This window comes from Phragmites australis, chromosome 4 (assembly GCF_958298935.1).
Source record: "Phragmites australis chromosome 4, lpPhrAust1.1, whole genome shotgun sequence".
NCBI lineage: Eukaryota > Viridiplantae > Streptophyta > Magnoliopsida > Poales > Poaceae > Phragmites > Phragmites australis.
Window position 1 is genome coordinate 44777502 of NC_084924.1, and position 27014 is coordinate 44804515.

General features: G+C 47.1%; 1 protein-coding gene and 1 non-coding gene across 2 annotated transcripts; one reads left to right on the top strand and one right to left on the bottom strand.

The window, feature by feature from the left end:
- Nucleotides 1–17310: 17310 nt before the first annotated feature.
- LOC133914843 (uncharacterized) lies at nt 17311–19676 on the bottom strand. Its single transcript, XM_062357836.1, has 5 exons — nt 18628–19676; nt 18157–18322; nt 17905–18068; nt 17517–17787; nt 17311–17439 (listed from the first exon to the last, which is right to left on the bottom strand). The coding sequence occupies exons 1-5, from the start codon at nt 19674–19676 to the stop codon at nt 17311–17313; spliced, it is 1779 nt and encodes a 592-aa protein (XP_062213820.1).
- Nucleotides 19677–26668: 6992 nt separating this feature from the next.
- LOC133917240 (small nucleolar RNA Z247) lies at nt 26669–26807 on the top strand. The gene has a single exon (XR_009909643.1). It is a non-coding gene; the product is annotated as a small nucleolar RNA Z247 (small nucleolar RNA).
- Nucleotides 26808–27014: the final 207 nt, after the last annotated feature.

Genomic DNA, 27014 nt, shown 5'->3' on the forward strand with positions numbered 1-27014 from the left:
TATTCTATTAGTATCCTATAAATAAAAAAAATATTTGCAACGTCTATATTTCAAATGGCTATATTTTATAAATATTTGAATTCAAAGAAGAATATCATATGAAATAATAAAAATACATATAAATAGAGCATTATAAAAGAACTTATTTTTTCACCATATAACCTAGGGCTGAAAATAATTTTAAAAATATCATCTAGTTATATAAAAAGAATATTACTGAATTTTCCCAGGTTTTTAGAAATTTATTTCAGGCCCTAAAAATTGTTAGAAATTATAAAAATATTCTTTTTTGGATAATTTTAGTTTTAATTCTACACAGGTTTTATGGATGAATCTAATTAAAATGAGTTTCAAATAAATTATAGAACATGTACAAAACATTCTAAGATTTTTAGAGAAACATAAGATCATTGTTTTAAATAGAAGAGATGGGAAGGGGAAATTGAAAACCACGTGTCCTCTCGTGCTCCCCAACTGTGGCAAGTGAACTGTGCCAGATAGCGAGTGCCAAAATAGTGAGGCCCAAATGGAGTGCCGGTTGTAGCCGGATTTTTTGCCGACTCCCTCACTACGAGGGGAATACGGTTTTCCGGTGAAAAAATTCATCACCAAAGTGTAATTTTTCGTAACAAATCAGTGTTTGTGGCAATCTTTTCATTCTTCACTAGTCTCCACCAATACTCAAGTCACAAGTAATATAGTGATGATTTTTTATTCCCCACAAATGACTATGCTTATTAGGGATAAATTTACTTATCACTATTGGCATGCCTATTTGTGATGATTTTTATGGTCACAAAAATGTGTAAATTAGTAACAGAAAATTATGATTATTTATATTACTCGTAGTGAAGATAAAAGTCCATACAGTTTGAAAGTATTTATGACAACTTAATCATCACAATTTTATTTGTAATAGTGACCATAGATATAGTCACTAGAGAGTCAATATTAATGACCAAAGCTTTATCACTAAATGAGCTTATTGTGTCGATGTTTCTACTCACTATTTTAATTATAATTGTGACAATTGAACCGTCACACTTGTATTTTACAAAAGTGGCATCATTGTCATCACAAATTGTAAGGAACGGTTGTACGAAAATGGTCATATTAGGTTATAATTGTGATTTTGTGATTAATGATAATATAATAATTGAGACTAATATGTTTATCAAGAATATATGTTAGTAGGTCTTATAGATGTAATGCATCAAGAAGCCACAGCAGACAGGATAAAGTTTGATTGAATTGGAGAAGTCTTAGGAAAATTAACATCACCAGAAGATCCAGTTTAAAGGAGTTTGCACTCACCAGAGCTTTGTGTTCAGAGACTATTAGCCTCACCGAAAAGTCTGGTACTCTGTGTATTGAACTCACTGGAGTATTTCTGACAAAGAGTAGAAGACTGAGGACCTTATCGGATAGTCTGGTGATTTGTACTGGATAGCACTGAAGTATTTCTTACAGAGAAGAATGCAAGTGCAAAGACTAAAGATCAACCCACCAGAAGATCCGATGCTTGGTTTATGCTCACCGGATTATAGCACCGGAGCATTTCTTGCAGAGGCGAGTTCAAATGTTGATGAATGAAGAACAACCCACTGGAAGGTCCGGTGCTTGGTTTCTGCTCACCGGATTATAACACCAACGCATTTCTTGCACACAACTGCAAATATTGCAGAATAAAGAACAAATCACCGGAAGGTCCGGTGCTCTGAAGATCAATGTACCAGAACATTTTACACAGAGAAGAAGTGGCACGGTCTGGCTCAAGATAACTCACCAGAAGATCCGGTGATGGATTTGTAGGCACATCAGAATGTCTGGTGTTCACAGAGATAGTGAGTGGAGTTTCAACGGCTAGTTTTTGAGTTTGTACTAACTAGCTGATTCGGTATTAGTACTACTATTCTCACCGGATCATCCAGTGTTAATAGCTTTTCTGAGTTGTTGGGAAAATAGCTAGTTAGCGGATTTGAGGCTATAAATACCCCTTCACTCAGTCATTTGGCATGTGGCATACTGCTAGAGTCTAGAGGAAGCTCATATACACTTGAGAAGACATCGAAGCCACCAAAGTGCTTAAAGTGATCATCCAAGGCAATTAAGCACAAGATTAGAGAGTGTTTAGTGTTTATAGACCTAGAGTGAGTTGTAGCTAGGTGCTGCAGCTTGAAGAAGGGATCAAGGAGTGATCCTAGGTTGTACCAAGTGGTACGTTGGTGCCTTGGAGTCTTGGTGACTCGTCAGCATCTTGGGTCCTGGTGGCTCAACCTTGTTGACCCTCCAACTTAATGTGGAGCGGTGGCAAGACACGTGTACGGGGATACGGAGACCCTTTCCTTGGTGGCTCAAACTCCGAAGTGATCACAGGGCAAGTGACCGGAAGAGAGGCTAATGGTGAGACCTTGCCTTAGTGGCTTAGTGGCTCATCATGCTTTAGACCTTATCTTGGTGACTTGGTTGCTCAAGAGCCGTGACCGGAAGAGACTTGCCGACCGGGATCTTATTCTTTGTGGAGCTCTAACGTGGATTGGGGATGGCATTCATGCCATCGATACCATGAGATAAAAATCTATTGTGCCGAGTTTGTCTCTCTACCTTATTTTTATTTTCGCATTTACATACTTGCAATTTATCTTACTAGAGTAAGTTGTAATTATCTTGAGCAGTAGAGTAGACACACTAGATAAACATAGAGTATATTTAGATAGAAATTAAGATAGATTTATCTTGTAAAGTTTTTAGAGACAATTTGGTTTATGTTTATAAGTGTCCTAATTCACCCTCCTCTTAGAACATCATTATTCCTCACAATTGGTATTAGAGCCTCATGCTCTTGGTAGGCTTAACATCCTAGAGTTGTGACGTCTGGGTTTAGGATGGATACCCATAGCGCTCCACTTTTCGATAGCATAAATTTCTCTCGTTGAAAAATTCTAATGTCTTATTTTTTGCAAGCCAAAGGTCTAGATGTTTGGAAAGTCATCGAATAAGGGATGAGACCCTACATCACCAACAAGAAGAGGCAATTAGATGCATTAGCGAAGAGTATCATTGTATCATCTTTAAATATTGATGTATTTAATCGTGTTTATTCTCTCACCAATACACATGATATTTGAAATGGTCTCATTGAAATACATAAAGGCACAAAGGATGTGCACAATGAGAAATATCATGTGCATGTTACTAAGCTCAATAGCATCAAACAATTTACCCATGAAAGTGCTAATAACATGTACTCATGTTTAAATATTCTTGTCAATGAGGTAAATAGGTTAGGTTTGATGCCAATTGACGATGATAAAGTGATGAGAAGAGTACTTGAAGCTCTTATTCTAAAGTACAAGTTGATAGTCTTTATCATTTACAACAACAACGACATCAAAAAGTTGACTCCAAGTCAAATGCTCGGCAAGATCACTGTCCATAAAATAACCATAAACATAGGGTTGAAGCTTCTTCCTCATTTGATGCCAACAACCTTGCTCTTACAAGCAAGCAAGCACTATGTCCACATATGAAGGCGAAGATGAGAGGGCAAGAGTAAGAGTCAAGCTCAAGCGAAGATGATAGAGATGAAGATGAAAAGATCAATAAAGATGATGAGCAAAGCGCATCAAGTGATGAAGAAATGGATCCCGAAGTCACTAAGCTCATCTCTTGAGTGGAGAAGAACATCAAGAAGGTCAATACCAAGATTGATCATCGAATTTCCATGAAAGACTTAGTCAAAATTATTGATCATATCAAGGAGAAGAAAACTAAGAGTAAGAGGGAGGCAAGGGGAAGAACCAAAATAGTTGCAAGCATAGGAAGATGGGTGAGTGAAGATGAAGATTCAAGCTCAAGTGATGAGAGCTTTACCGCCCACTCCTCCAAGAGAAGCTCTTCCTCAAGTTCATCATCACACAAGTCAACACGCGAGTCATCTCATAAGTGTCTTATGGCCAAAGGTATGGATAGCGATGTAAGTGATGATGAATCCGATGAGGATTCCTCCTCCTATGATGAACTCCTTCATTTGATCAATGAGCAACAAAGGGCCTTTAAGAAACAATCTAAGGAACTTAAGAAATTTAATACCCTCAGTGATATTCATGCTATCTTTGTTTCTAATTATTGAGTAAATTCAATTTACCAAACAAGGAGCATGATGAGATTAATGCTAAATTTAAGTGCATTGAATCTTAATCTAAGGTTCCTTTAGAGCAATTTATCTCTCTATTTATTTTCAATTCTAAGATAGATGCTTGTACTTCTTGTAATAATTTAATTGATTTATCTAGCTCACCCCTTTGCAATGATATATGTGTTGAGAATGTTATTGGAGAACCATCTAATGAACTCATTACGCAAGAAAATGATGAGCTCAAACAAGAAGTAGAAAATATCAAGAAAGACTTGGCAAGATTAAAAGGCAAAAACCATATCTAACCTCCTCAAGATACCGTGTAACCATGGTGAAGAAGCTTGCGGAGGGGTCCACCATGACATGCTTCAAATATCATCAAGAAAGCCACAAGTCCTTCTAATGCAAGCAAGTTAAGAAGGAGACTAAAGATAAGAAGAAAGTAATAAACCTCTCCAACAAGACCTCCAACATCTGCACCAAGCCCAACTATAAATTAAGACTAAGAGCAACCACTACAAGCTTAAGAAGAAGAACAATAGCAAGGTGGTTGCACATATGGTTAGGAGAAAGAATTGGGGGTGGAACCAACCCATTTAGGTGCCCAAGAAAGTCATCACTAACATGAAGAGGTCACAATCAATTTGGGTTCTAAAGAAGACTTAAAGGCCGAAACAGCTATAGAATTTGGAGACTTGGCTCATAAAATAAAGTTAATGTTTAAACAAAGAAGCCAAATACATAAGATTGACCGCTTTGATGAGATCATGATTATCATATACCCAAATCCCCATCCAAAAGTAAGGAGGTAATGGTAGATAGAATTTTGTTCATGTTTTTTGAATCATTGCCTTGTCTAGGATTGTATATGCTTATTTCAATTTATTGCAATGCCTAGTATAGTTTTTCATACGGTAGGTTCTTGCACTTATCTCTAACCTATGAGCAACATATATGGTTTATTAGTTGTAGGTCCCTTACATGGCACTAGTTTTAGAATTGATATCTTTTATGTGCCATGAACCAATATATATTGTTATATTCATACAAGTGGTATTCACAAGTAGGTATTATTATATATATGCACACATAAAGAGGGAGTTTAGATTATATTATATGAGTTTCATTAATTATGATCCTTGCTTATCTTTTTCAATTGATATCAATGTCTCATATCCTTACAATTGGTAAATCTTTTTAATTGATATCATTTTATTAGATCATAATTTATGAAGCTTTTTTCCATGTGCTCTAACGCTCTTCCTTAAGTTCAACATATGTTTGTAGTTCTTTTTGAGATTGTTGATAAAGGAGGAGAAGTTTGATGACCAAAGTAAGAAGCAAGATATAAGACGTCTAGAAATGCTGAAGTTGACAAAGTAGGAGAAGAAGAGGATACAAGAAGCAACATGAGGCACCTAGATTGAAAAAGGGGGAGAAATTCTTGCATGGATCGATCAAGGGAGATAGTGGCAATAAAGAAAGGGAAAGCCACAATAAAGAGGGACTAAATAGTAAAAACATGCATCCAAACAATATGGTAAGACTTTGTGCTCTTTATGATTGGTATCATTTATTATTTGTCACTTGCTTTGGTTGTGTTGTTATTAATCACTAAAAAGGGAGAGATTGAAGTAAAAATAACCCTATTAGGCCATAATTGTGGTTTTGGTGATTAATCATAATATAGTAATTAGGACTAATATGTTTGTCAAAAATATATGTTAGTAGGTCTCATGGATGCAATATATCAAGAAGCATCTAATTGCCTCTCCTTATTGGTGATGCGCGGTCTTATCCATTCCTTAGTGACTCTCTAAATATCTAGACCATTGACTTACAAATAACAAGACATTAGAATTTTTCAATGGTGAAAAATTGTGTCATCGATAAGTGGAGCACTATGGGTATCTATTCCAAACCCGAATATCATAACTCTAGGATGTTAAGCCTATCAAAAGCACGAGGCTCTGATACAAATTATGAGGAACGATGACGTCATAAGAGGGGAGGTGAATTAGGACACTTAGAAATCTAATGACTCTAAAAACTTCACAAGATAAACATATCTCAATTTCTATCTAAATGTGCTCTAGGTTTATCTAGTATGTCTACTCTACCACTCAATATGATTGCAACCTACTATAGCAAGATAAATTACAAGTATGTAAATGCGGAAACATAAATAAGGTAGAGAGACAAACTCGACACAAGGGATTTTTATCCCGTGGTATCAGTGGTATGAATATCACCCATAGTCCACGTTGGAGCTCCACCAAGAATATGCTCCCGATCGGCACCCGGTCATGACTTTTGAGCCACCAAGGCAAAGTCTCAAGTCGAATGAGCCAACAAGCCACCAAAATAAGGTCTCGCCACTAGCCTCTTTTCCGGTCACTTATCGCCGTGATCACTTCATAGCTTAAGCCACCAAGGCAAGGGTCTTCACATCCCCATACACATGTCTTACCGTCACTCCACACCAAGTTGGAGGGTCAACAAACTTAAACCACTATAGCCCAAGATGCCGGTGAGTCACCAAGACTTAAAGGTATTGGCGTACCTCTCGATACAAGTTAGGATCACTCCGTGATCCACTCTCTAGGAAGCCATCACCTAGCAACACTCTCTCTAGGTCTATAAGCACTAATCACATACTAATCTTATGTTTAATTACCTTGGATGATCACTTTTAGCACTTTGGTGGCTTGGATATCTTCTCAAGTGTGTATGAGCTTCCTCTAGACTCCAGCAGCATGTAACCCCTTCAAATGACTGTGTGAAGGGATATTTATAGCCTCAAACCCGTCACCTTACTGTTTTCCCAATGGCTTAAAAAAGCTGTTAACACCAGATGATTCGGTGAGAACAGTAGTACTAACACCGGATCATCCGGTGGGTACAACCTCAGAAACTAATCGTTGGAACTTCACTCAATACATTTCTGAACATCGGATACTCCGGTATACTTTCAAATCTATCACTGAACCTTCCGGTCAGTTATCTTGAGTCATCCGAGCCTTTGCAGTCTCTTTGTGTAAAATATTCCGGTGCATTCATCTTTAGAGCACCGAATCTTCCGGTGGGTTGTTCTTCATTCTTCAACACTTGCAGTCATCTCTGCAAGAAATGCTCCGGTGTGCACAAACTAAGCACCAGACTATTCGGTAGGTTGATATTCTCAGTCTTCTGCACTTGTATTATTCTCTATAGGAAATACTCTGGTGTTACCCAGTGCAGATCACTGGATTATTCGGTGAGTCAGAAATACTTCGATGGTCTCATGTCCTATTCACAGGACTATCCGGTGAGGCTATCAACCTCCGGACATAATATTCAGGTGAGTACAAACTCCTCTGCACCGGACCATCCGGTGAGACAAATCTTCCTATAACTTTTCTAATTTAATCAATTTTGTTTCGGCTTCGATGACTTCTTGATGTATTGCATCTATAAGATATACTAATACATTATCGGTGTATCAGGAACCAGGGGTCCCTGAGTCCCGAGGCTAGGCCAGCCATCCACCACGTGTTGCCATCCCGCGAGGTCCCTCCTGTGGGGTGAAGAAAGTTCAAGGTCCCGGGAGAAGGTGCTCGGGGCCACAGTCCCTGGTCCCTGAGCACCTCAGTTCCCCGATGATCCGCAGAGTCTAAGTACCGGGAAGAAAGTGCTCGGGGAAGTGCCCGGTCGCCCCCGAGCACCCTAGTCCCCCGACGATCAAGAGAGCTAAGTTCCGGGAGAGAGTGCTCGGGGACTGCGTGCGGCAACCCCCGAGCGCTCGGTTCCCCGAGGGTCAGTGTGAAGGTGCTCGGGAGAGAGTGCTCGGGGCTACACGTGGCAGCCCCCGAGCTCTCGGTTCCTCGAAAGACCTGTGCAAAAGTACTCGGGAGGGAGTGCTCGGGGTTGCACGTGGCAGCCCCCGAGCACTCGGTTCCCTGAAGGTTCGTGCAAGAGTGCTCGGGAGAGGGTGCTCGGGGAGGTGAACAGTACCCCCGAGCACCCGGTACCCCGAGGGCAAGGATAGGCATTCTCGGGAGAGAGTGCTCGGGGAGGTGAACAGTACCCCCCGAGCACTCGGTGCCCCGACGACCCAGAAAGGCCCTCGAGGGGCCCACCGATGGGGTGTCAACCGGTCAGAGGTCCGAGGCCGCATTTAATGGGCGTGCGTGGCCTGACATCCCCAACTGCTCCCGCCGCGGTGTCAGTTCCTGCCATGTTTTGGCAGAGAGGCGTGGGGCTATTAATTGCACGGGTCATGTCCCGTATCCTCTGGTGTGTCTCGGGATAACATCGCTAGGATCAAGGTGTTCCGTCTGCCGCCCTGCTGTGGCAGAGGAACAAGACGGGACGGGCACGCCGGGTTGCTCTGCGGCTGCCCGGTGGGCCCTCTCTACGGCGCCCGTTGCCAAGGCGTTTATGGTGACAGGTGACCGGGCGTGCGCCGCGTTTTTCACCCTCCGGTCACTTCGCCCAGAAGAAATGATGACGACTTTCCCAGTCGCGGCGCCTCGAAACTTGTGCCCCCTCCTTCCCGTTTGGGGCATGTATCAGCCGGCGAGTGCACAAAAGAGCCGGCAGCACGGAAGAGATCGACACACATCCGGGATATATCCAGCAATACATCCGAAAGGGGGGGAAAAAAACAAACCATCAAAAGAAAGACCCAACAAGCGAACAAGAGAACACAGAAGCACCAAGAGCCGAACTATAGACCAACCCAAGGCACAGTCCCTGCCCAAGAACAAGGAGCCCTAAGCTCTTAGTTAAATAAATATTCTTGTAACCAGAAACATCCTTGAGAGACTTCCTCAGGGCAGTTATTACATCCATACAGGAGTAGGGTATTACGCCCCCGTGCGGCCCGAACCTGTCTAAATTTCTGGTGCATTTACTTCTCTTTGCACTAGTTTTTCATCCCCCACCACCGGCCGTTGCATTTACTTCCACCTCCATTTATTTCTCCGACGAATTTATTCAGGGTCATCCCCCGGCCGAATCTCTAAAAAGGGGTCTCTCGGGATCCCTGTGACAGGAGTTAACCCTCCGACATACATACTTTGACAAACATGTTAGTCTCAATGACTATGTTATCATTAATCATAAAATCATAACCCTAAATTAATAGGGTCATTTTCACTACACAAGTACATATTTTTCTCACAATGTGCAACACTTACCACAAATATATTTATTAACCATAGGAATACAACCAATACAAGAACCAACAAATTAAAATTGTTAGTTAAACAAATGATTCCACACATTGCGAAAAGAATTGATAATACAAAGCATCGATCATAATATAACATTCTAAAAAAATACAAGATATTAAAATGGTAAGCTTTGCTTGCTGCAAGATCTTTGAACTTCATTCTTTGATCAATCATAACTTGCAGACCATATCAGTTTATCCTGCATTGAAATACCGGGTGCACTGGTAAATAAAAAATTTGAAGTGGATAAAAAGTGACATGAACAGCGACAAGAAAAAAAAATCTTGTCTCGGAAATACATTGCAGAACATATCCGAGTGAATGAAACACATTTAATTGATCAGCCAACACTAGTTGCGTGCCTGGCCAACAATACCAATTAAAGGCGAAGTATATTACCACTTGTTGACACATCACAATTTGTTTGTCATCTGACCTGAAACACACCATCATTGATTCAACAAGTGCTTGTTTCACAAATCTAAAATATTACTGAACTGCTCTCTGGTTATATGGTAATTAACCATGATAATACTACAATATCACCTTGAATGTGTGACAACCTGGAAACCTGAGCGAAAATACTTTTCATGTAATATTGATAGAATAGAATACAATGTCGCTGCAACAGATCCAACCACTTTATATGTCGACTGCAAAACAAAATAGTGAATAAGAAATCATGAACCTGAAAGTCTTGAAGTAGCAGAGTATCAAGCCTCTCAATCGAATTACTTTTTAAACTGCTAAACTTTCACTGGTTTATAGTTCCTTAGGGAAAGCATTTGAACAGGTAGAGCTACAATTACACAGACTTTTCCCTACTGTGCTGCGAACAACCAGACTTCAGAATTTCATATCTTCCGATTTATTCATCCAAATTAAAAGTATAAACACTCTAAGAAAGATAATTGAATCATCCACATCTCTCTAATACATCATATTCTAATATTTGGTCTCATCAACTATATCAACACTGCGCATAGACTGAAAAATACTGTAACACAATACTCGTGAACATGTCTCCCAACGAGATTAGCCCTAATCACCAGACCTAATCGGCTAATCCAACGCTGAATAGAGGAAAATGTATGAGAAAATGATTAGGCCATTTACCTACACGAGACCGTGATCCCCTTCTCCCTCTCTTCCCTCTTGCCACCCTTCTTCCTCTCCCTGTCCTGCTGCAGCCTGCCGTGCACTGCTCTGCCTCTAGTTCTGCAGCGGCGAACCACAGAGGAGAGGCAGCGACGGGCGAAACCACCCGCACATTGCACAGTAGCGCACGCTGTGCCCTAGGCGACGAGAACGAGGAAACTGCGCGGCGCTGCCTCCGATTTTCTTTCTCTCGATGGCGCAACTACAGGAGGCAAAAAACAGCAAGGCAGCGTTGTGGATTAGGTACTGATTCCTACCTCTCTTCCCCGAAACAAATCTAATTAGGCCTAGATTATTCCTACGTTTAGCCCATTAGACCCATCTAACACCAAGTTAATTACTTTTGTTGTGAGATGTTATATATATTGAATATGGTGTGTTTTATGATTTTTTAAGATAAGAAGTTAAATACAAACAAATATCCATATACGAGTTAATTTAGAGTAGTACTATATTTGAGTTTTTTTATTGCAGAATTTGCTAGAATCGTAGATCCATGTGGTGCCAATAAGTGATTTACGCCATTAAATTAATAGTTCAACCATCATTGATAGTTAGATGTTTTTTTCCCAGATTAATGTGTAAATTGCAAGCTACTTTACCTTCTCCGAATAAGTGGGTTGGCTAATATATATTGTGATGGTACAATATTTTGTTGTTGTTTATGAAGACAATGGCATCAATATAATCTGCGACTAAAAAAAATGGTCAATACTAGGTTGCCATGAGACAACATAATATTGTGCCACTAATTAAAAATGTAGTAGTGATGATAACAAAATTTGACAACATTCTCTCCGGATTAAACCGACGTCTCATCGGCCTCGCTAAAGGCCAATGGGCCGAAGAGCTCCTAAAGGTATTGTGGTCCCTCCGCACTATGGTCACCTGTCCCACTGGGTTTACTCCCTTTCGTCTCCTATTCGGTGACGAAGCCATGACTCCGATAGAAATCAAGGGATGCTCCCTCCGGGTTCACTTGTTGGAGACTACAGGAGAAAGAGAAGTATCCCTCGACCTTGCAGAGGGTACAAGGTTTCATGCTGTCCAGAACCTCGACCGCTACATCGCCAAAATCAAGGCTTTGTACAATCCTAAGGTCACACCACGAACCTTCAGACCCAGAGATCTAGTCGTCCGATGCGTGCTGGCTCCGGGAAAACTCCGGAACAAATGGCAAAACCCCTACCTCATCTTTGCATACAAAAGGCCTCCTATCGCTTGGTAGACACAGACGCCCCTCCCTCGGCTACACATGGAATGCAGAACCACTCCATAAATACTACTTGTAAAATGGGGAGCTAATGGAGCCTTGCCAAGGTATCATTTAGGGGAAGAGCATTTGAAAAAAAGCGACAACGACGAGTCTTACATCCAAAAGGGGCTCACACACGAAGGGCACCCCTCCGAGCTTCAGGCCTCACAAACAACCTAGAAGACAAAAAAACACAAAAAAACCCTACAGACTACGAGGCCCTAGGGCTGCCGCAGGTGCTTCAAATGCAACGCCCCACCTCGGAGGCTGATACAGTAGTAGGCACCGTCGGAGGACGATGAAGAAGTGGGGGACACCTCCTTGGTCTCCTCCTCATCATCAATCTCCTGGACATTCTTCAATGTGATGGTCGTGAGGGGCTCGACCTCGACCCATTTAGAGAAATATTCCAACACTACCACCGCATACCAAAGGTTGCCCTTGGCACAGGGGAATGGTCCGATGAGATTCATGCCCCATCAACCCAGGGGCCAGACGGGAGCGATCAACTACAGGCAAGCCGGGGGCCTATGGCTCCAATGTCCCATCCATTTGCATTGTTGGTAGGTGCAGACGAGTTCCTCCACATCTAACATGACTGTGGGCCAATAGAGTGCCTTGCCTGCCAGGGCGTAGGGCACAAGATGATTGCCGCAGAGGCCATCGTGAATTTCTCTGAGGAGGTTGGCCCCCTCCTTCCTTGTGACAACGGAGGAGGGGAGCACAGACCCCTAGTTTATAAAGGGCACCGACAACCAGGAGGTAGCCCCTGGTGCGGTGCTCAATGCGGCAGAGCGCGACCGGGTCGTCTGACTCCTCCATTCCACTTAGGAAGGAAAAGAGGGGAGCCCTCCAGTTTGGGGTTCTGATACAGAGAATGTTGGCGGCTGCCTCGTCTGGGGAGTCGACCGCCTGCCAGTATAGGGTCTCGAAGAAGGCGCCCAATGGCAGGTCTCCGCATCCGACAGTAGCCTTTGCTAGGGTGTTTGCTTGCCCGTTGTCTGCTCGTGGTATGCTTTGTACGGATATGCCGTGGAAAGACCCTTCGGCCTTGCGAATGGCCTCGAGGTATCTTGCCAGGTCCGAGTGTCGCACTTGGAAGCTCTTGTCCACATGCCCAACGATGACTTTGGAGTCGGTTTTGATGATGACTCTGGTGGCTTCTAAGGCTCGGGCCTTTCGGAGGTCCGGGAGGATGGCTTCATATTTTGGTGACATTGTTGGTTGTGTTGAACTCCAGGAGGGCTGCAAACTTGGCCCGCTGGCCTATGAGGGAGATAAGGACCGCACCGGCCCCTGCACCAGTGGCACCATAAGCTCCATTGGTGTATATTGTCCATACATCTGGAGGAGGGGTTGTGGGGGTCCTGAAGGTGCCAGAGTTCATTCGGCGATGAAGTCAGCCAAGACCTACTATTTGATGGCTATACGGGCCACAAATCTTACTGTGAAGGGGGTTAACTCCACTGCCCATTTGCCGATGCGTCTGATTGCCACTCGGTTGCGAAACATGTTGCCAAGCAGGTATGAGGTTGGTACAGTGATGTCGTGAGGTGAGGAAGTAGTGTCGGAGCCTGCGTGAGGCCATCAAGAGGCTGTATGCTATCTTCTCTAGCTCGGTGTAGTGCGCCCTAGCCTTGGCTAGGGCCTCTGACACATAGTATATGGCCCTTTTGTGCAGAATGACCCTGACCCTCACTCTCCTCTTCCCGTATTAGGGCAGCATTGATAGAGGAGGTAGAGGCGAATAGGTACAGGAGGAGCCCTATGCTAGGGAGGGGTATTGCGAGCGTTTTGTGGTCAGAAAGGTGGGCCTTGAGGGCCTCGAATGTGGTCTGGCACTCCAGAGTCCACCTGAATGGGTCGGATCCCCTCAGCGCTTTGAAGAATGGAAGGTTATGCACGGCTGATTTGGCGAGAAAATGGCTTGCTTTTCACAACTATGTCGTCGATGTTGCGGCCCAGCTATTGTTCCATTGTGTACTAAGCGAGGGAAGGTGGCACCAACATTTCGGAGGCCGAAGGGCATCCAGACATAGCAGTATACCCCAAAGGGGGTAATGAAACTAGTCTTGTTCTCGTCCTCTGCAGCGATCCACACTTGGTGGTATCTAGAATATGTGTCCAGGAAGCTCAACAACTCACATCCGGTAGTAGAGTCCACCAGTTGGTCAATGTGAGGAAGGGGGTATGGATATCGGGGGCAGATTTTGTTTAGCGATGTGAAGTCGATGCACATATGCCACTTCCCATTGTGTTTCTTCACCAGGACGGCATTGGAGAGCCACTTGAAGTGAATAACCTCTCAGATGACGCCAACCTTTAGCAGCTTCTGGACTTCCTCCTTTGCGGCCTTCGCCCGCTCAGGGGAGAGCTTACGGAGCCCCTGGTGCACAAGCCTGGCCTTTGGATCGACCCGAAGGGAGTGTTCGATGATGCAACGGTTGACTCCAGGAAGGTCCTACAGGGACCATGCAAAGACATTGAGGTTGCTCCACATGATGGTCAGGAGGTGGGCCTTCTGCTCTGGAGCGAGGTCTGCCCCGATTTGGAAAGTCCGATTGGGCTAGTTTGGATGTATTAGGACATGCTTTACATCCCCCTCCGATCATGGCTTAGGAGGGCTACAGTGTCTGGGATGCATCGAAGGGGGGGGGGGGGTCTTCGAAGCTCTCTTTGGCCACGGTGTGGATATGGTGGCCATGGAGAAGAGCGGGGTGTTTGTACTCGATGCGCCTTGCCAAGTCTTGGTCACCATGGATGGATATCAGCCCCTGGGGTTCGGGCATCCTCAAGCAGAGGTAGTTTGATGGGGAGCAGCTCCAAATCTGTTTAGAGTCCCACGGCCTGGGATGGCATTATAGGCGTAGGGTACATCCATGATGTCGAATGTGATCACCTCAGTTCACATTGGAGAGTCATCTCGGAAGATGACTGGGAGCTCTATTTAACCTAGGGTGTCAAGAGGGGCCCCCATTGAACCCCTGCAGGGGCCTATGGGCTAGAGAGAGCCAACTCCATAGAATGCGGAGTTGGTTGAAGGCATGTATGAAAAGGAGGTCCATCAAGCTGCCTCCGTCGACCAGCACCCTCCAGACTTTGACCTCAACGATGTTGGCTGAGATGACCAAGGCGTCAGAGTGATGGAACCTCACCACTTCGACGTCATCAGAGGTGAACATTACAGGGTGTTGGCCCATCCAAGGGCCTAACAATGGATGATGGTTTCCCCGATGTGGTTCACCCCACTTGCATAGTCTCACCGCTACCGTTTGGAGGAGCAGCCAGAGCTTCCTCCTCCGGTTATGGGGAGGTCCACTTTCCTAGCCCGGGGCCCCTTGTTGTTGTAGTGTTCCATGGATGGTGGAGGTGGAGAAGGAAGAGCTACCTTAGGAGGGTTTTGTAAGGCCATGTGATCAATCTGGTGGCCCACCATTGGTTTGCGGCCTTCGGGCCACCCATTGCTAGCTCCCTTTGCCATGGTGTGGGCTGCCTACCTCCCAAGGTATTCCTCTCGGAAGGTTATGACGGTTCGGCAGTCCTTAGTGCTATGGCCCCGTCTTGCCCTGTGCAGAATGCACCTGTGTCCCTCTTCAAGGTACCGGTTTGGGGCTTTGTGTCGCTCTGGAAGGGCTCTGGGGTGCCCTCGGCCACGACCCCTAGGACGGGTTGGGCTTGGAGCCCCATGGCCTTGGTTGATGTTGTGGATGCCACACCGTTGTCGTTGCCGCCCCTTGTGAGCTGCGGAGCCATTAGCCTTCTCGGAGCCCCTGTTTGTCAATCGAGGAGGATGGGAGTGTAAGGACCCCGCTTGTGAGTGTGATTTCTCCAGCTCGACGCTGGGGGCTGTGGTAGCTTGCGCGAGCATTTAGCGGAGCTTTTCTTCCTTTGCACATGTGTATTCCTCAAATTTGCACATGAGGGCCTCCACCAAGCGTATGGAATGCCATTTCAATCGATCGTACAAGGGTTCTTCAGCTAGACCCTGGTTTGTAGTGTCGATGAACGATGAATCTGGTATACCTCTAATCTGGGCCTTGGTTTGGGAAAACCTCCGAAAGTAATCCTAGAGAGTTTCCTCTATTTGCTGCCTGATGGTGAACAGACTTCCGAAGGTCACTAGCTCGATGAAGGTGCCCTAGAAATCATTGCAGAAGAGGTCTCAGAGTTAGGCCCAGGTGTAAACAGTTCCAGGCTCTAGTGCCCAGAACCATCAGATGGCTACCCCCTCTAGGGCGAGGAGGAAGCACATGGCGGTCGGTCCACCTCTGCTGCCCTCTATAGCGAGGGCATAAGAACGGATGAATTCGTAAGGGTCTAGGTCGCCCCTGAATTTAGGTAGCTTCGCAGCCCATAATCCCTCCGAGAAAGGCACGGCCTATAGGTCCCTCTATAGGGGGAGCCGTGATCTTGTAATGGGACCTCGCGACGATGGATGAATGGCTCAAGCTGGGAGAAAAAGTGGAGAAGAAGGAAAACCATATGTATTGATCGTTCAAGTATCTGTCTCTTGGCTTGATGGCCAATGGTGGATATTTATAGTGCCATCCAGGGTGTAAATATAAAAGTATATCCTTATAGAGATAGCGATACAAACCATTGTATCCCACATGAACCTAGGATTGGTCGAATCACACGGTATGGGTCTAGATAGGATGCAGTTACCCTTAATCATAAGATAGTATCTGCTATAGAAAATACAGAGGCGCAAGTGGCCCAAAAGGTGTGGTGCTCGGCTGGTCGCCTATTGCGACGTCGCACTGTAAAGATGTCAGGCCAGCTCCTATCTGCCCTAGGATGTTAGGATGACTCCTACTTACACCGGCATTAAGTAACGATCACTTCCTTACCTCGCGGAGCCTACCAAAGCTCCAAGAGGCTAGATCTCCAGGAGATTAGGCTCCTTGAAAGCCCCGCCATCCAAAAGACATCTGGAGATCCGAGTTCCATAAGCACCAGCTGATTAGACCAGAGAGCGTCAGGGTCCTTAACGATGACCCAACATTAACTGGGCCAAAACAAGGAGGACGGAGCACACGCCGTACCCAGCGACCGAAGCACGGGAGGGCCGTGCCCGTGCCCTCCAAGAGGCGGCACACGGCAGGGGACTCCCTCTTTCCCACTGTGTTTTAGAGTTGAGCAGCCGAGAAAACGCCAATACACGCGTCCACGGGAAAACAAAATCTCTATTGGTTTGACCTAACATCCGGAACACCAACAGAGATGCTGGACCAGTAAGGGAAGACTGCACAAAAGACAAGCTTAGTTTGCCTCTTATCGTGACATCAAGCCGTACAGAAACAGTAACCCTACTGCACCTGGAAAAACACGACAACACATACTAGGACAAACCAAAACTATGGACTTCGCCTAACTAAAAGTCCAACAGACAAGCTGAACGAGCACGTACGCTGACATGACACACAAACGCCGCCTTGCAACACGGTCTGGGACTGGGACATCCTTGGCTTACATGACAGACAGACAGACAGACACCTGAGAGGCCTGATCCTAGTAGAAGAATCACAGAACACAATCGGCTATTAGCGCGGCTTCCTGGACAACAGTTTCTCGACGACCCGCATCACCCGCTGCGCGTACATCTCGCGCTGGACCGCCGCCGGCAGCCGCTCGATCCGCCGCGCCAGCGCCACAGTCAGCTCCGGGAAGTACTGCATTATTGCCGATCAAACAACAGTCAGCTAACGCAATCGAGCGCGCGCATCGAATTAACGTGACTACTACTTACGTCCTTGCCGGCGGAGAGCAGCTTGTGGACGACATAGTTGGAGTAGCAGCCCTGCACCAGCTCGGCGAGCTGGTCATTGCGCAGGCGAAGGAACGCAGCGAGCACGCGCTGCGCCGGCTCGAGCAACCCCGTACGGAGGAAGCAGGTCTCCACCACGTAGCTCCCGAACTGGTCCGCGGACAGGCTCACGGCGTCCTCCGCAACGCGTATGGCGACGAGCTCCTTGAAAAGATCGCTGCCCCACTCGAGGACTCGCTGCAAGAAGTAGTTGCTGCGGCACGCCGGCCGGCAGAGGAGTTTTTGTTAGTTTCAACCTCACATGATACCTTGACAACGTTAAAAATCACTAGACGAACGCGGATGGTAAACGTATGCTCTCGTTTTGTACCTGTATTGGCCCCTCGCGATCTCGCTGGTGCGGCTCAAGATGATGCGTTCGAGAGCTTGGAGCTCGTCGTTTCTCGCATTCGCGAAGCATTGTGCCAGGCATCTTGACCCAGACTCCGACAAGAACATTTCGTCGATGTTGGTGATGGCGAACTGGATCATAATCTAACCGAAAGTTAATCAGCAGAAGGTCGGTCAGTAACAATAAGCATGGCATGTGCACAATCAATTGTTGGTGAACTGTGACGCATACCAAGCAACCATCGTAAGGCAACGTGGTGAAGCAATGGTGAAGCAGCTCCGCGCCTTTGCTTTGTTCCATCAGGCGTTCACGGAGGAGCCAGACGATGAGGAGTAAGCGAAGTTGGTGGTTCGGCGCCGGCGCCACCGCCATGATGAGCCCCTTTAGAGCTGTCACCCTGCAGCGCCGTATAAGCAACAGCATGGTAAAAAAAAAGAGTATATGTTCGAATCTATGAAGTGTGCGTACATTTGTACTCTGATCTCTCTCTGTCTCGATTTGAATATATATGCAAATGAAAATGTGAATCGCAGGGCTAAATAGGAGGACCATGTGATTTCGATTGTGATCAAATCGAGGGCGGTGTGATAGGAGTCAACTTAAAAGCTTCAAATGTTGTACCAATTTTTTCACAAAATCTATGGAGGAATTTTTTTCGTGCAATTTTGAATTATCAAAGTAAGAGCTTGATCGCGAACGTACCCGTGATCGTACTTCATGACGTACATCAGAAAGCCCGTGCCGTTGCACACGGCCAGGACGATGCTGTAGAGCTCGTCGAGCCGCCCCTCGCAGGCGCGAAGCAGCGCGAGGAACACAGCGTGCCCCACGTTGCTCCCCATGACGCTGTGCACGGCGCTCTTGACCCCAGCGAGCACGCTCAAGCGCACCTCCTCGCGGCCCTCCTGAAGCAGGCGGACCACGTGCTCCGCTGTCTCCGGGGACCTCGCAAGCGCAGGTTCCATCGGGCAGCGGAGCAGGCGCGACCGGACCTCGTTCATCGTTGGGCGGCGGCGAACCGCCGGCGTGTCAATCCACGAGCGGTAGTCCACCTGGTTAGGGCGCACCGCGCTCAGATGGGTGGAGGCGTGCCGGTCGAGGCTGGCGTTGTGATCCCATGCGGGGCAGAAGGGAGCGCCGAGCTGTGGAGCGCTGGGCGTAGGCTGGCAATGTCTGGTGCTGGAGCTCGGCATTGACGAGTGCGATACCGATGGGTGGGACGGGGCGATGGGGTCGTAGTGTCTGGCGCTGGCGACGGACGCGTACGGGTCGAGGCGGGCGTTGTGATCCCATGCGGGGCAGAAGGGAGCGCTGGGCGTAGGCTGGCAATATCTGGAGCTGGAGCTCGGCATTGACGACGAGTGCGATACCGACGGGAAAGGCTCTGCTGGGGTAGTGAAGCGCGGGCTGTACGCGCCGTAGTGCGAGGCGTAGAAGCTGCTTGGGGTGCAGGAGCCGAAGGGCGAGACGTACCGGGCGCCCGTGGAGCTCTCACCCACGCTGTACCTCCGCGGCTGCGGCTGAGGCCAGTACTGCCGCACCGCCTCGAACTGTGCGTCGGCTCTCGCGGTCGGCACGGCCACCTGCGGTGGCTGGTGCTGGTGCTGGGGCGGGCGTAGCGTTGTCGGCGCCTGATAGTGCTGCTGCATTCGCGGCGAGGAGGGGTCGTCGAGCCGCATCGCGTCGAGGTAGGCGTCGAGGTCAGCAGCAGGATCGGTAGAGGCTGCGGCGTTCTGCTCGGTCGTGTCCATGGCGATCGAGGCTTCGAGTTTCAATCGCTTGGTTGCGTTGCGGATCTTGAATCGAGGCGTGTGCGGGCGCGCTTATATAGATGGGACTCTTGGGACGCATGCAACACAGAGTCGGACTCGAAAGCGCGGCGTGAGACGGGCGGGCCCTTGCCAGCCAGCTAAGATCCGACAACGCCCGAGTCGGACTCGATAACCGACTCAGAGGAGACCTACGTGGCTACAAGTCAAAGACGTGAGCACGGCCAGTTTAACCAATGAAAGCTCCTGCAGATCTAATTTTGCCTCTGCTGCGCTGCAAGTAAAGGTGGAGGTGGGTCTCCGGTGGACGTGTCAACCCATTTTACTGTAGTATCTAATTATATGCCTTGATGGATCTCATGGATTGAACCAAATGCTGGCATGGGCTGAGGGCACCAAGAACACCAAAGAGAAGACATCATTCTAAGGACATTACTTCCACACATAATTGCATCGAAACAGAAAAAGACAAGGAACAAAAAGTGAGCAATGCCGTGCTCATTGTATATAAAGTCAATTTATTATTTGTTACTGAAAGTTTATCCTTGTATATTATGTTTTAATCGGTAACATTACATATTTTAAATAGCCTGTTCACACATAAGACATAAATTATTTGAAGGGATTGGTCTCTACTCTGATAGAAAACAACACACAATCAAAGCCTGCAATTGCTTGTTCCGACATCTGTTTTGAGCTATCCCTCCCAGCCGGAGGGCAGCAGCAGGGGAAATGCAACTTTGTTAGTGATGAAAAATGGATAGCAGATACCTATATTATTTGATATTCATATTTAGATAAAGTAAATGTAATAAGAAAAATTTGTATCCGATTAACAAACGGATACAAATATGGATATATCCAAATTTGATTCACAAGTACGAGTATGGATATATTCGAATCCGTTTTCCCAGAAATGGATATGGACATGGATAATATCTGTATCTGAGTATGTATAAATACTTCTATGAAATATAAATATGAATAACATAAAATTTTATTCTTTTATCTTATTATCTTACTTAATTCTTTTGATCCTACCTATTATTTTATTATTTGGTACTGTACCACATCACTAAGGAGACACCATAAAAAGATCATCCAGAGCCCTCAGGTTCCAGACTCCCTGAAGAAGCTAAAAGTTCCTAGAGGCTGTGGATCCTTCCCGGCCACCGTCTCTCGAGACAGGAGAAGTAGCTGCCCTCCAGAGGGAATATCTGCAAAAGTAGAATAGGGAATATCTGCAAAAGTAGAACACCAACTGCAATTGACCTGACATGAAGTAACCGACAGTTAATGCTGGTATAAGTGGTGGTGGCTGTCCTGACATCCTAATGCAAGTGGAGGTCACTTTGACACCCAGACAGTGTGGCGCTGTAGTTTACGACCGGCCAAGCCCCACTCTTTGGTCTAATTCACACCACTATATTTATCATGGCAGATAATATCTTTAGGTAGAGGTAAAAGTATTCTACATAGATAGAGGGTGTGTGATTCAACCGGTTTAGATCTTTGTGATATAGTGATAATTTGTGTCACTATCTTTGTAAGGAGCATACTTTTATACTTACAAACGATATGACACTATAAATATAGATCCATGGCCATCAGACCTGAGGGACCAATCTTTTGATTAAAAAGACTTGGGTTTTCCTTCCTCTTCACTCCTTCTCTAAGCTTTAGTGTCCTCTCTAGAAGAGGCTCTCGCCGCACTTATTTGTGAAAGACTTTTTCTTTCACCAATAACGATAAATCAATCATTTTCATCTCCCATCCAACCGTCCAAAATTAACTAGAGTCATAGTATTATATTAAAAGTGGCTCTTTGCCTTAAGATAGATGATTAATCCATTAAAAATGAAGTTGCTTATGTTAAATTGCCATCATGCTTGTGTCAAATAAATTTATTGTTTCACAATTTGTCATTAAAGCTATAGTATTCGTATTCACATTCGAGGATATTCGGATTCGAATTCATATTAAAATATGAATGGCAATGTGAAAAGTGGAGTATTCGATTCATATCCGATCCGTTTATGCACACTATCTCGACCATTTATCTCTTCCACCTGATACTTATTTATTTGTTGATTCTCTCAGTTATCCTATAAATTTTTTCCAACTAACCACAAATACGGATCTCAACGTAAATTAACAGTCATATAATGTATCGGTATGCTAGTGAAATTTTCATGTTCGCAGCAGCACTGGCGAGGTGGCAACGAGGAGGGGTCGATGGCCGGAGCCCAGTTCGAGAGGGGGCTTCAGGTTGCATGTACGAATCTCAACACAAACAAATCATCCTGTAAGACGCAAGGTCATGTGAAAATTTCGGAGCTCGTCGACCCACCCCTCGCAGGTGCACACCGCGCAACAGCGCAAGAAACACGACGTGTCCTCCCCATGAACATGTGCACGTCGCGCTTGACCCCGGGAAGCACACTCAGGTGCACCTCCTCGCTGCGCTTCGCGAGCATGTGGACCACATGCCCCGACGAGTCTGTCAGCGTCAAATGCGCCGGCTTCATTAGGGTGCAGAGAAGGCGGGCCTGGACCTCGCCCAGCCTTGGCAGACGGCCAATCGCCGGTGCGTGATTCCACAACCGGGAGGTTGGCCTGGTTAGCGCGCAACGCGCTCAGAAGGCCGGACGCGTACAGGTCGAGGCTGGCATTGTCATGCCGCGCGGAGGAGGCTGCGGCGGCGCCGGGATGTGGCAGGCACGAGGACTGCGCCACCGAGGAGTGGGACTGGGCAATGGGGCAGTAGTCTTTAGCTGGCGCTCAGCTTGCTTGGCTTCGCGGCCACCGACAGGACGGGCGCGGCGGGGGCGTTGAAGCGCAGGCTAGCCTCGCCGTAGAGCGAGGCGAAGATACTGTTGTGGCTGCAGGCGCCAGACGGGCGAGACGTACCCGGCTCCCGGGGAGCTATCGCCCCCGCCATAGTTCAGCGGCCAGTACTGCCGTGCCATCTGGAGCTGCTGCATCAACAGCCGCACGTCGAGCGAATCGGTCGGCACGAGCACCTGCGGCTGGGGCTAGGGCGGGCACAGAGGCGGCGGCCACACGACGGACGTCGCGGTCAGCACGAACACCTACGAACGGGACGGCGGCATGTGCAGGAGCGGCCGCGCGTCGGGCAGCGCAGCCGGCACGAGCACCTGCTACGGGCTCGGCAGCAGTAGCGGGGTCGGCGCCGATTAGGGCTGAAGGGCGACGATTCGAGTGAATTCGGCTGCATTATGGTTTACCAGATCACCAGTCATTCACCAAATGTTAGCGCGACTAGCTGCTAACAAGCTACGAGTATTCGGAGTCAATAATATTCCACAAATCATAGCTGCTGAAGCCAGTGATCTTCCTAATCGGCAGCGGCGAGTGCATGCTGCCGCCCATCTTTATAGTTTGTGCTTTGGATTTTTTTAGTAGTAATTAAGAACATTCCATCATCATCAGCTGTCTTTCACCATTCTTGCACGTTCCAGGATGAACTTCCCTTCCTTGTATTTCTGGCTTTCATCGTAGGCTTTCTCCTGCAACACATCACAGAGGAATTAGGATGCCTTAACTGAATAAAATGCTGTGGAATATGATGCTTAGTTGCTTACTGGTTAATGCAGAATGAGGTGCATGACTAAATGCCAGCCATTGGCAACTAAAAACCTGACTACTAGCGTATGAAAAATAGAATTGTATCATATCATGTCTAAGAGACGTAGTGTGTTTTCAACATTAGGAGCCACAACCGGACCAAATCATGTTAGTCTTTGACAAGGTAAATAATTCATGTATCCACTATTTCCAGTGGTTGGGACAAAAGAACTATTGTATTCTGGACATAGCAGCACATATAAAGGCACCAAGCTGGGGGCTCAAGTCTCCCTACCCCGAGCGTACTTAGGCATGGAAGAGGAGGGAGAAGGCGACTCGGTGCGATGCACCCCCACCGCCTAGCCACCCCCCTCTCCGCACCATGCCCGGTTGCCGCAGCCACCGAGGACCTGCTACGGCGGCGGCGGCCCCCTCCCCCTCCCTCTTCCCCTCCTTTTTCCTCTCGCCTCCTCCCTCCTCCTCCCATATTTGCTGGTTTTTCTCCGCCAGGCCTGGCCTGTGGTGTCCTCATTGGATCCACTCTGGCCTAGTCGGATCAGGTCTTTTGTCACCTGGATTTGTGTCCTAGCGGCTTCCTCACCGAGGATTCCTGCCTCTTCGGTGATTCTGCGTGGTGTTGGCCAGCAGCGCGTCACCAGCATTCGGGTCAGCGTCTACCAGTCCTGGCCGTGGATGTGCCACCGACGTTTGTTGGCGTGTTTGCTATTGGTTTGCTACCGGGATCAGTGTGTCGACTTCCGTGAGGGTGTTGGATCTACTGGCTCTACACTGTGCGCCGGTCATCTGGTGGCGATGCTACAGCGGCTCCTGCGTAGATGTGTCTATTCTGTGCTCTGCTCTGCGACTCCTGTGGCCGCCACTGTCCGCTACGGATCAGCTACCTCTATTGGGCTCTGTCCCATCGTGTTGCGTATGCCAGCTTGCTCGGCCGAGGCAACTTCCTACAGTTGTGGGTCGTGGGCGCGGAGCAGTACTTGAAGGGCATGGCTGGGTCGGGGCTCGTGTTGTCGGTGTGGTGCACTGCGTCTCTGCATGCATGTTTCGGGCCGTGACCTCTGCTTTGCTGTTGTTGGCCTTGCTGCTGTGTGTAGCTAGGGGTGTTGTACCTCTGTCTCACGGCTGGTGGCATTGCCTTTTGGCAGGGTTTGCCTACATGGCGCCTTTGGCGGTGGCCACCCCTCCTTCCTCTCCTCCGGCTAGTAGTTGTGCCGGTCCTGGCTCTTGGCATTTTTGTTGCTCCTCCCCTTGCCCAGCCTCCTTCTCTTCTGCAGGTTGGGCCCGTGGGGAGCTTCATAACACTGGGCTAGTTCTGGGTCGATGAGGCTATGCAGTGGTGGCGTCGGTGTCCGATGGCGGCGGCACCATGCCGATCCTGGCCCCTGGTGTTTGCATTGCTCCTCCCCTTGCCCGGCATCCCCCTCTTCTACAAGTTAGGCTCGTGGGGAGCTTTGTGACACTGGGATGGCCATGGGAGGACGTGACTGCGAGATGGTGGCAATGTTGTTGGTTTGGTTTTGGCCCTTGCGGGGCTAGCCGTGCGCGAGGGGCGGGGAGTGGGAGCTGCTAGCTAAAGCTTTGCCTAGTTTTTAGTCGGCATCGATGACGACGACGCCCTTGGATGTCGTTCTCCTCCTTGGAGGCGTTGTCAGGGCGTCTCCCCACTCCCCTCCCTTAGAGCTCTGGAGGTCCAGTTCTCGTGCCACGGTGGTCGTTGACTTGGTGGCAGCTTGGTCAGTTTCGGTTTGGACAGTCGGCTTCTTTTGTAGGTTTACCCCTACGTCCTTGGTTTACAGCGGCTCTTCATTCTGGATTGGCGCTTCTCGACTGTGTTTTGTTCCAATGTGTGCTCCTCTGAAGCGATGCGCTGCCAGCACGAGAGGTGCAACGTGCGAGCAAGGCTTCACAGACTGAGTTGTGTTGAGGCAGCGTGGGAGTTGGGCTCTGTTGGTCAAGTTGTGAGGGAGTCGGTCGTTTGGTCGGTTGGCACGCGAGTTAAGTTGGGTTGGACTTGTCTATTGTCTGGTTTTGTCTTTTTGATCTAGGTGTTTGTCTCGAGTTGAGGCTGTATTGTCATCCCGATTTTCTTTTAAACTAGGCAGTTGTGAGGTTTTCGGACCCGATTTCCCTTATAAACTAGGTCAATTCTCTTCTTCTTTTAAAAAATCGGCAATACTCTTGTTGTCCTTTCAAAAATAACTTTCAAAAAGAAAATAATGGCACAAAGATGGGCTTAAGAGACAAAAATAACAGTCACCATTGTTGGACAAATGAGAGTGAATGTTGTTCACATATCAAGAATAGGGAAAACAACTTGATATGAGCACCAAGAATGTTGTTCACATCTCCAGAAGAATAGAATTCCAACCATTGTGCAATCCAAAGATCACAGAGCGAAACAGAGTTCACTTCAGTGTTAGCTAAAAGTTCCAAGAACAAGTTTATACGTGAGTAATAATTGACAAACTGAATTAAGTATTAATTTTCTTCCCCTATACACTCATATTCACTTCGTGTTATGTTTTTTTTTGTAAAAATGATATGTTTATCTTCTTCATATTTGTTTCCTTTTCAACAAACTGTCACAGAATAATTCAGCCGTTGTGTACTTTCTGTTGGAAATCATAACAATTTAGGAAACAAATTGTATTCCTGATTCTCCTCTATCTCTTTCCCTTGTATTTTAGATCTCTGATCCTACCATGCATATCACGTATTGTAATTTGTATATGCTATATAATACAAAGAAGCCGCCTCTGGAGAAGTGTGCTTGACAAAATACATATCAGGGTTTACTTTTTCATGGTATCAGAGCCCCTCTTCTACCGAGTCATGTCTTCCTCCGCCACCACCCAATCCAATACACTAAGCACCACTTCCAGTAGCCTTTCCACCTCCGTTGTTCTCATAATGTCCTCTCTATTGTTCGGCCACATGATCAACTTCAAGCTTGGCAGGGACAACTACCTGCTGTGGAAGGCCCAAGTCATGCCCTACCTTCGAGGGCAAAAGCTCGTCGGTTTTGTCGATGGAACCAAATCGGTGCCGTCTGAGATGGTCACTCCGGCCACTCCTGAAGGAGCGGCATTGTCGGTCCCAAACCCGAAGCACAATCTCTGGGTCCAGCAGGATCAACTTGTCCTGAGCTTCCTTCTATTGTCGCTCTCGTCGGAGATCTTAGGGCATGTTCTCTTCATGACCACATCGACAGAGGTGTGGGTGGCCCTTGAGAGCTCCTTTGCATATCAATCATGAGCTCGAGTTCTTCAGGTGCGCATGCAGCTTGCATCGACGCACAAGGCATTACGGCGAGCGAATACTTCAACAAGATGAAGAGTCTCGTCGATCAGATGGCATCAGTCCGGCATCCACTCAAAGAAGTTGAGTCGGTATCCTACATCCTCTCTGGTCTTGATCAAGAATACAATCCACTCTCGACGTCTATCACAACTCGAGTGGAACCAATCTCGCTCACTGACTTCTATGTGCACCTTCTCACCTTTGAGACGTTCTTGGAGCAGCAGAATGGGCACATGCAACTCAATGGCACGTCAGTCAACTCGGTATCGCGAGGCCAAGAGGAACGTCGTGGTCGCAGTCGCAGCGGAGGCCACGGCAGTGGTCGCGATGGCAACCGCGATCGCCAAGGAGGCTCCAGGGGACGCAATGAAGCATCCGATGATCGTCCAAGGTGCCAATTGTGTGACAAGCCTG

Bases quoted from the DNA above. Each gene is read 5' to 3' on its own strand.
- LOC133914843 (XM_062357836.1), bottom strand. From the start codon at position 19,676: ATGGACACGACCGAGCAGAACGCCGCAGCCTCTACCGATCCTGCTGCT. The intron at 18,069-18,156 runs GTATGCGTCACA...ACTTTCGGTTAG, and splicing joins TGCCTTACGATGGTTGCTTG to ATTATGATCCAGTTCGCCAT. The intron at 17,788-17,904 runs GTACAAAACGAG...GGCGTGCCGCAG, and splicing joins ATCGCGAGGGGCCAATACAG to CAACTACTTCTTGCAGCGAG.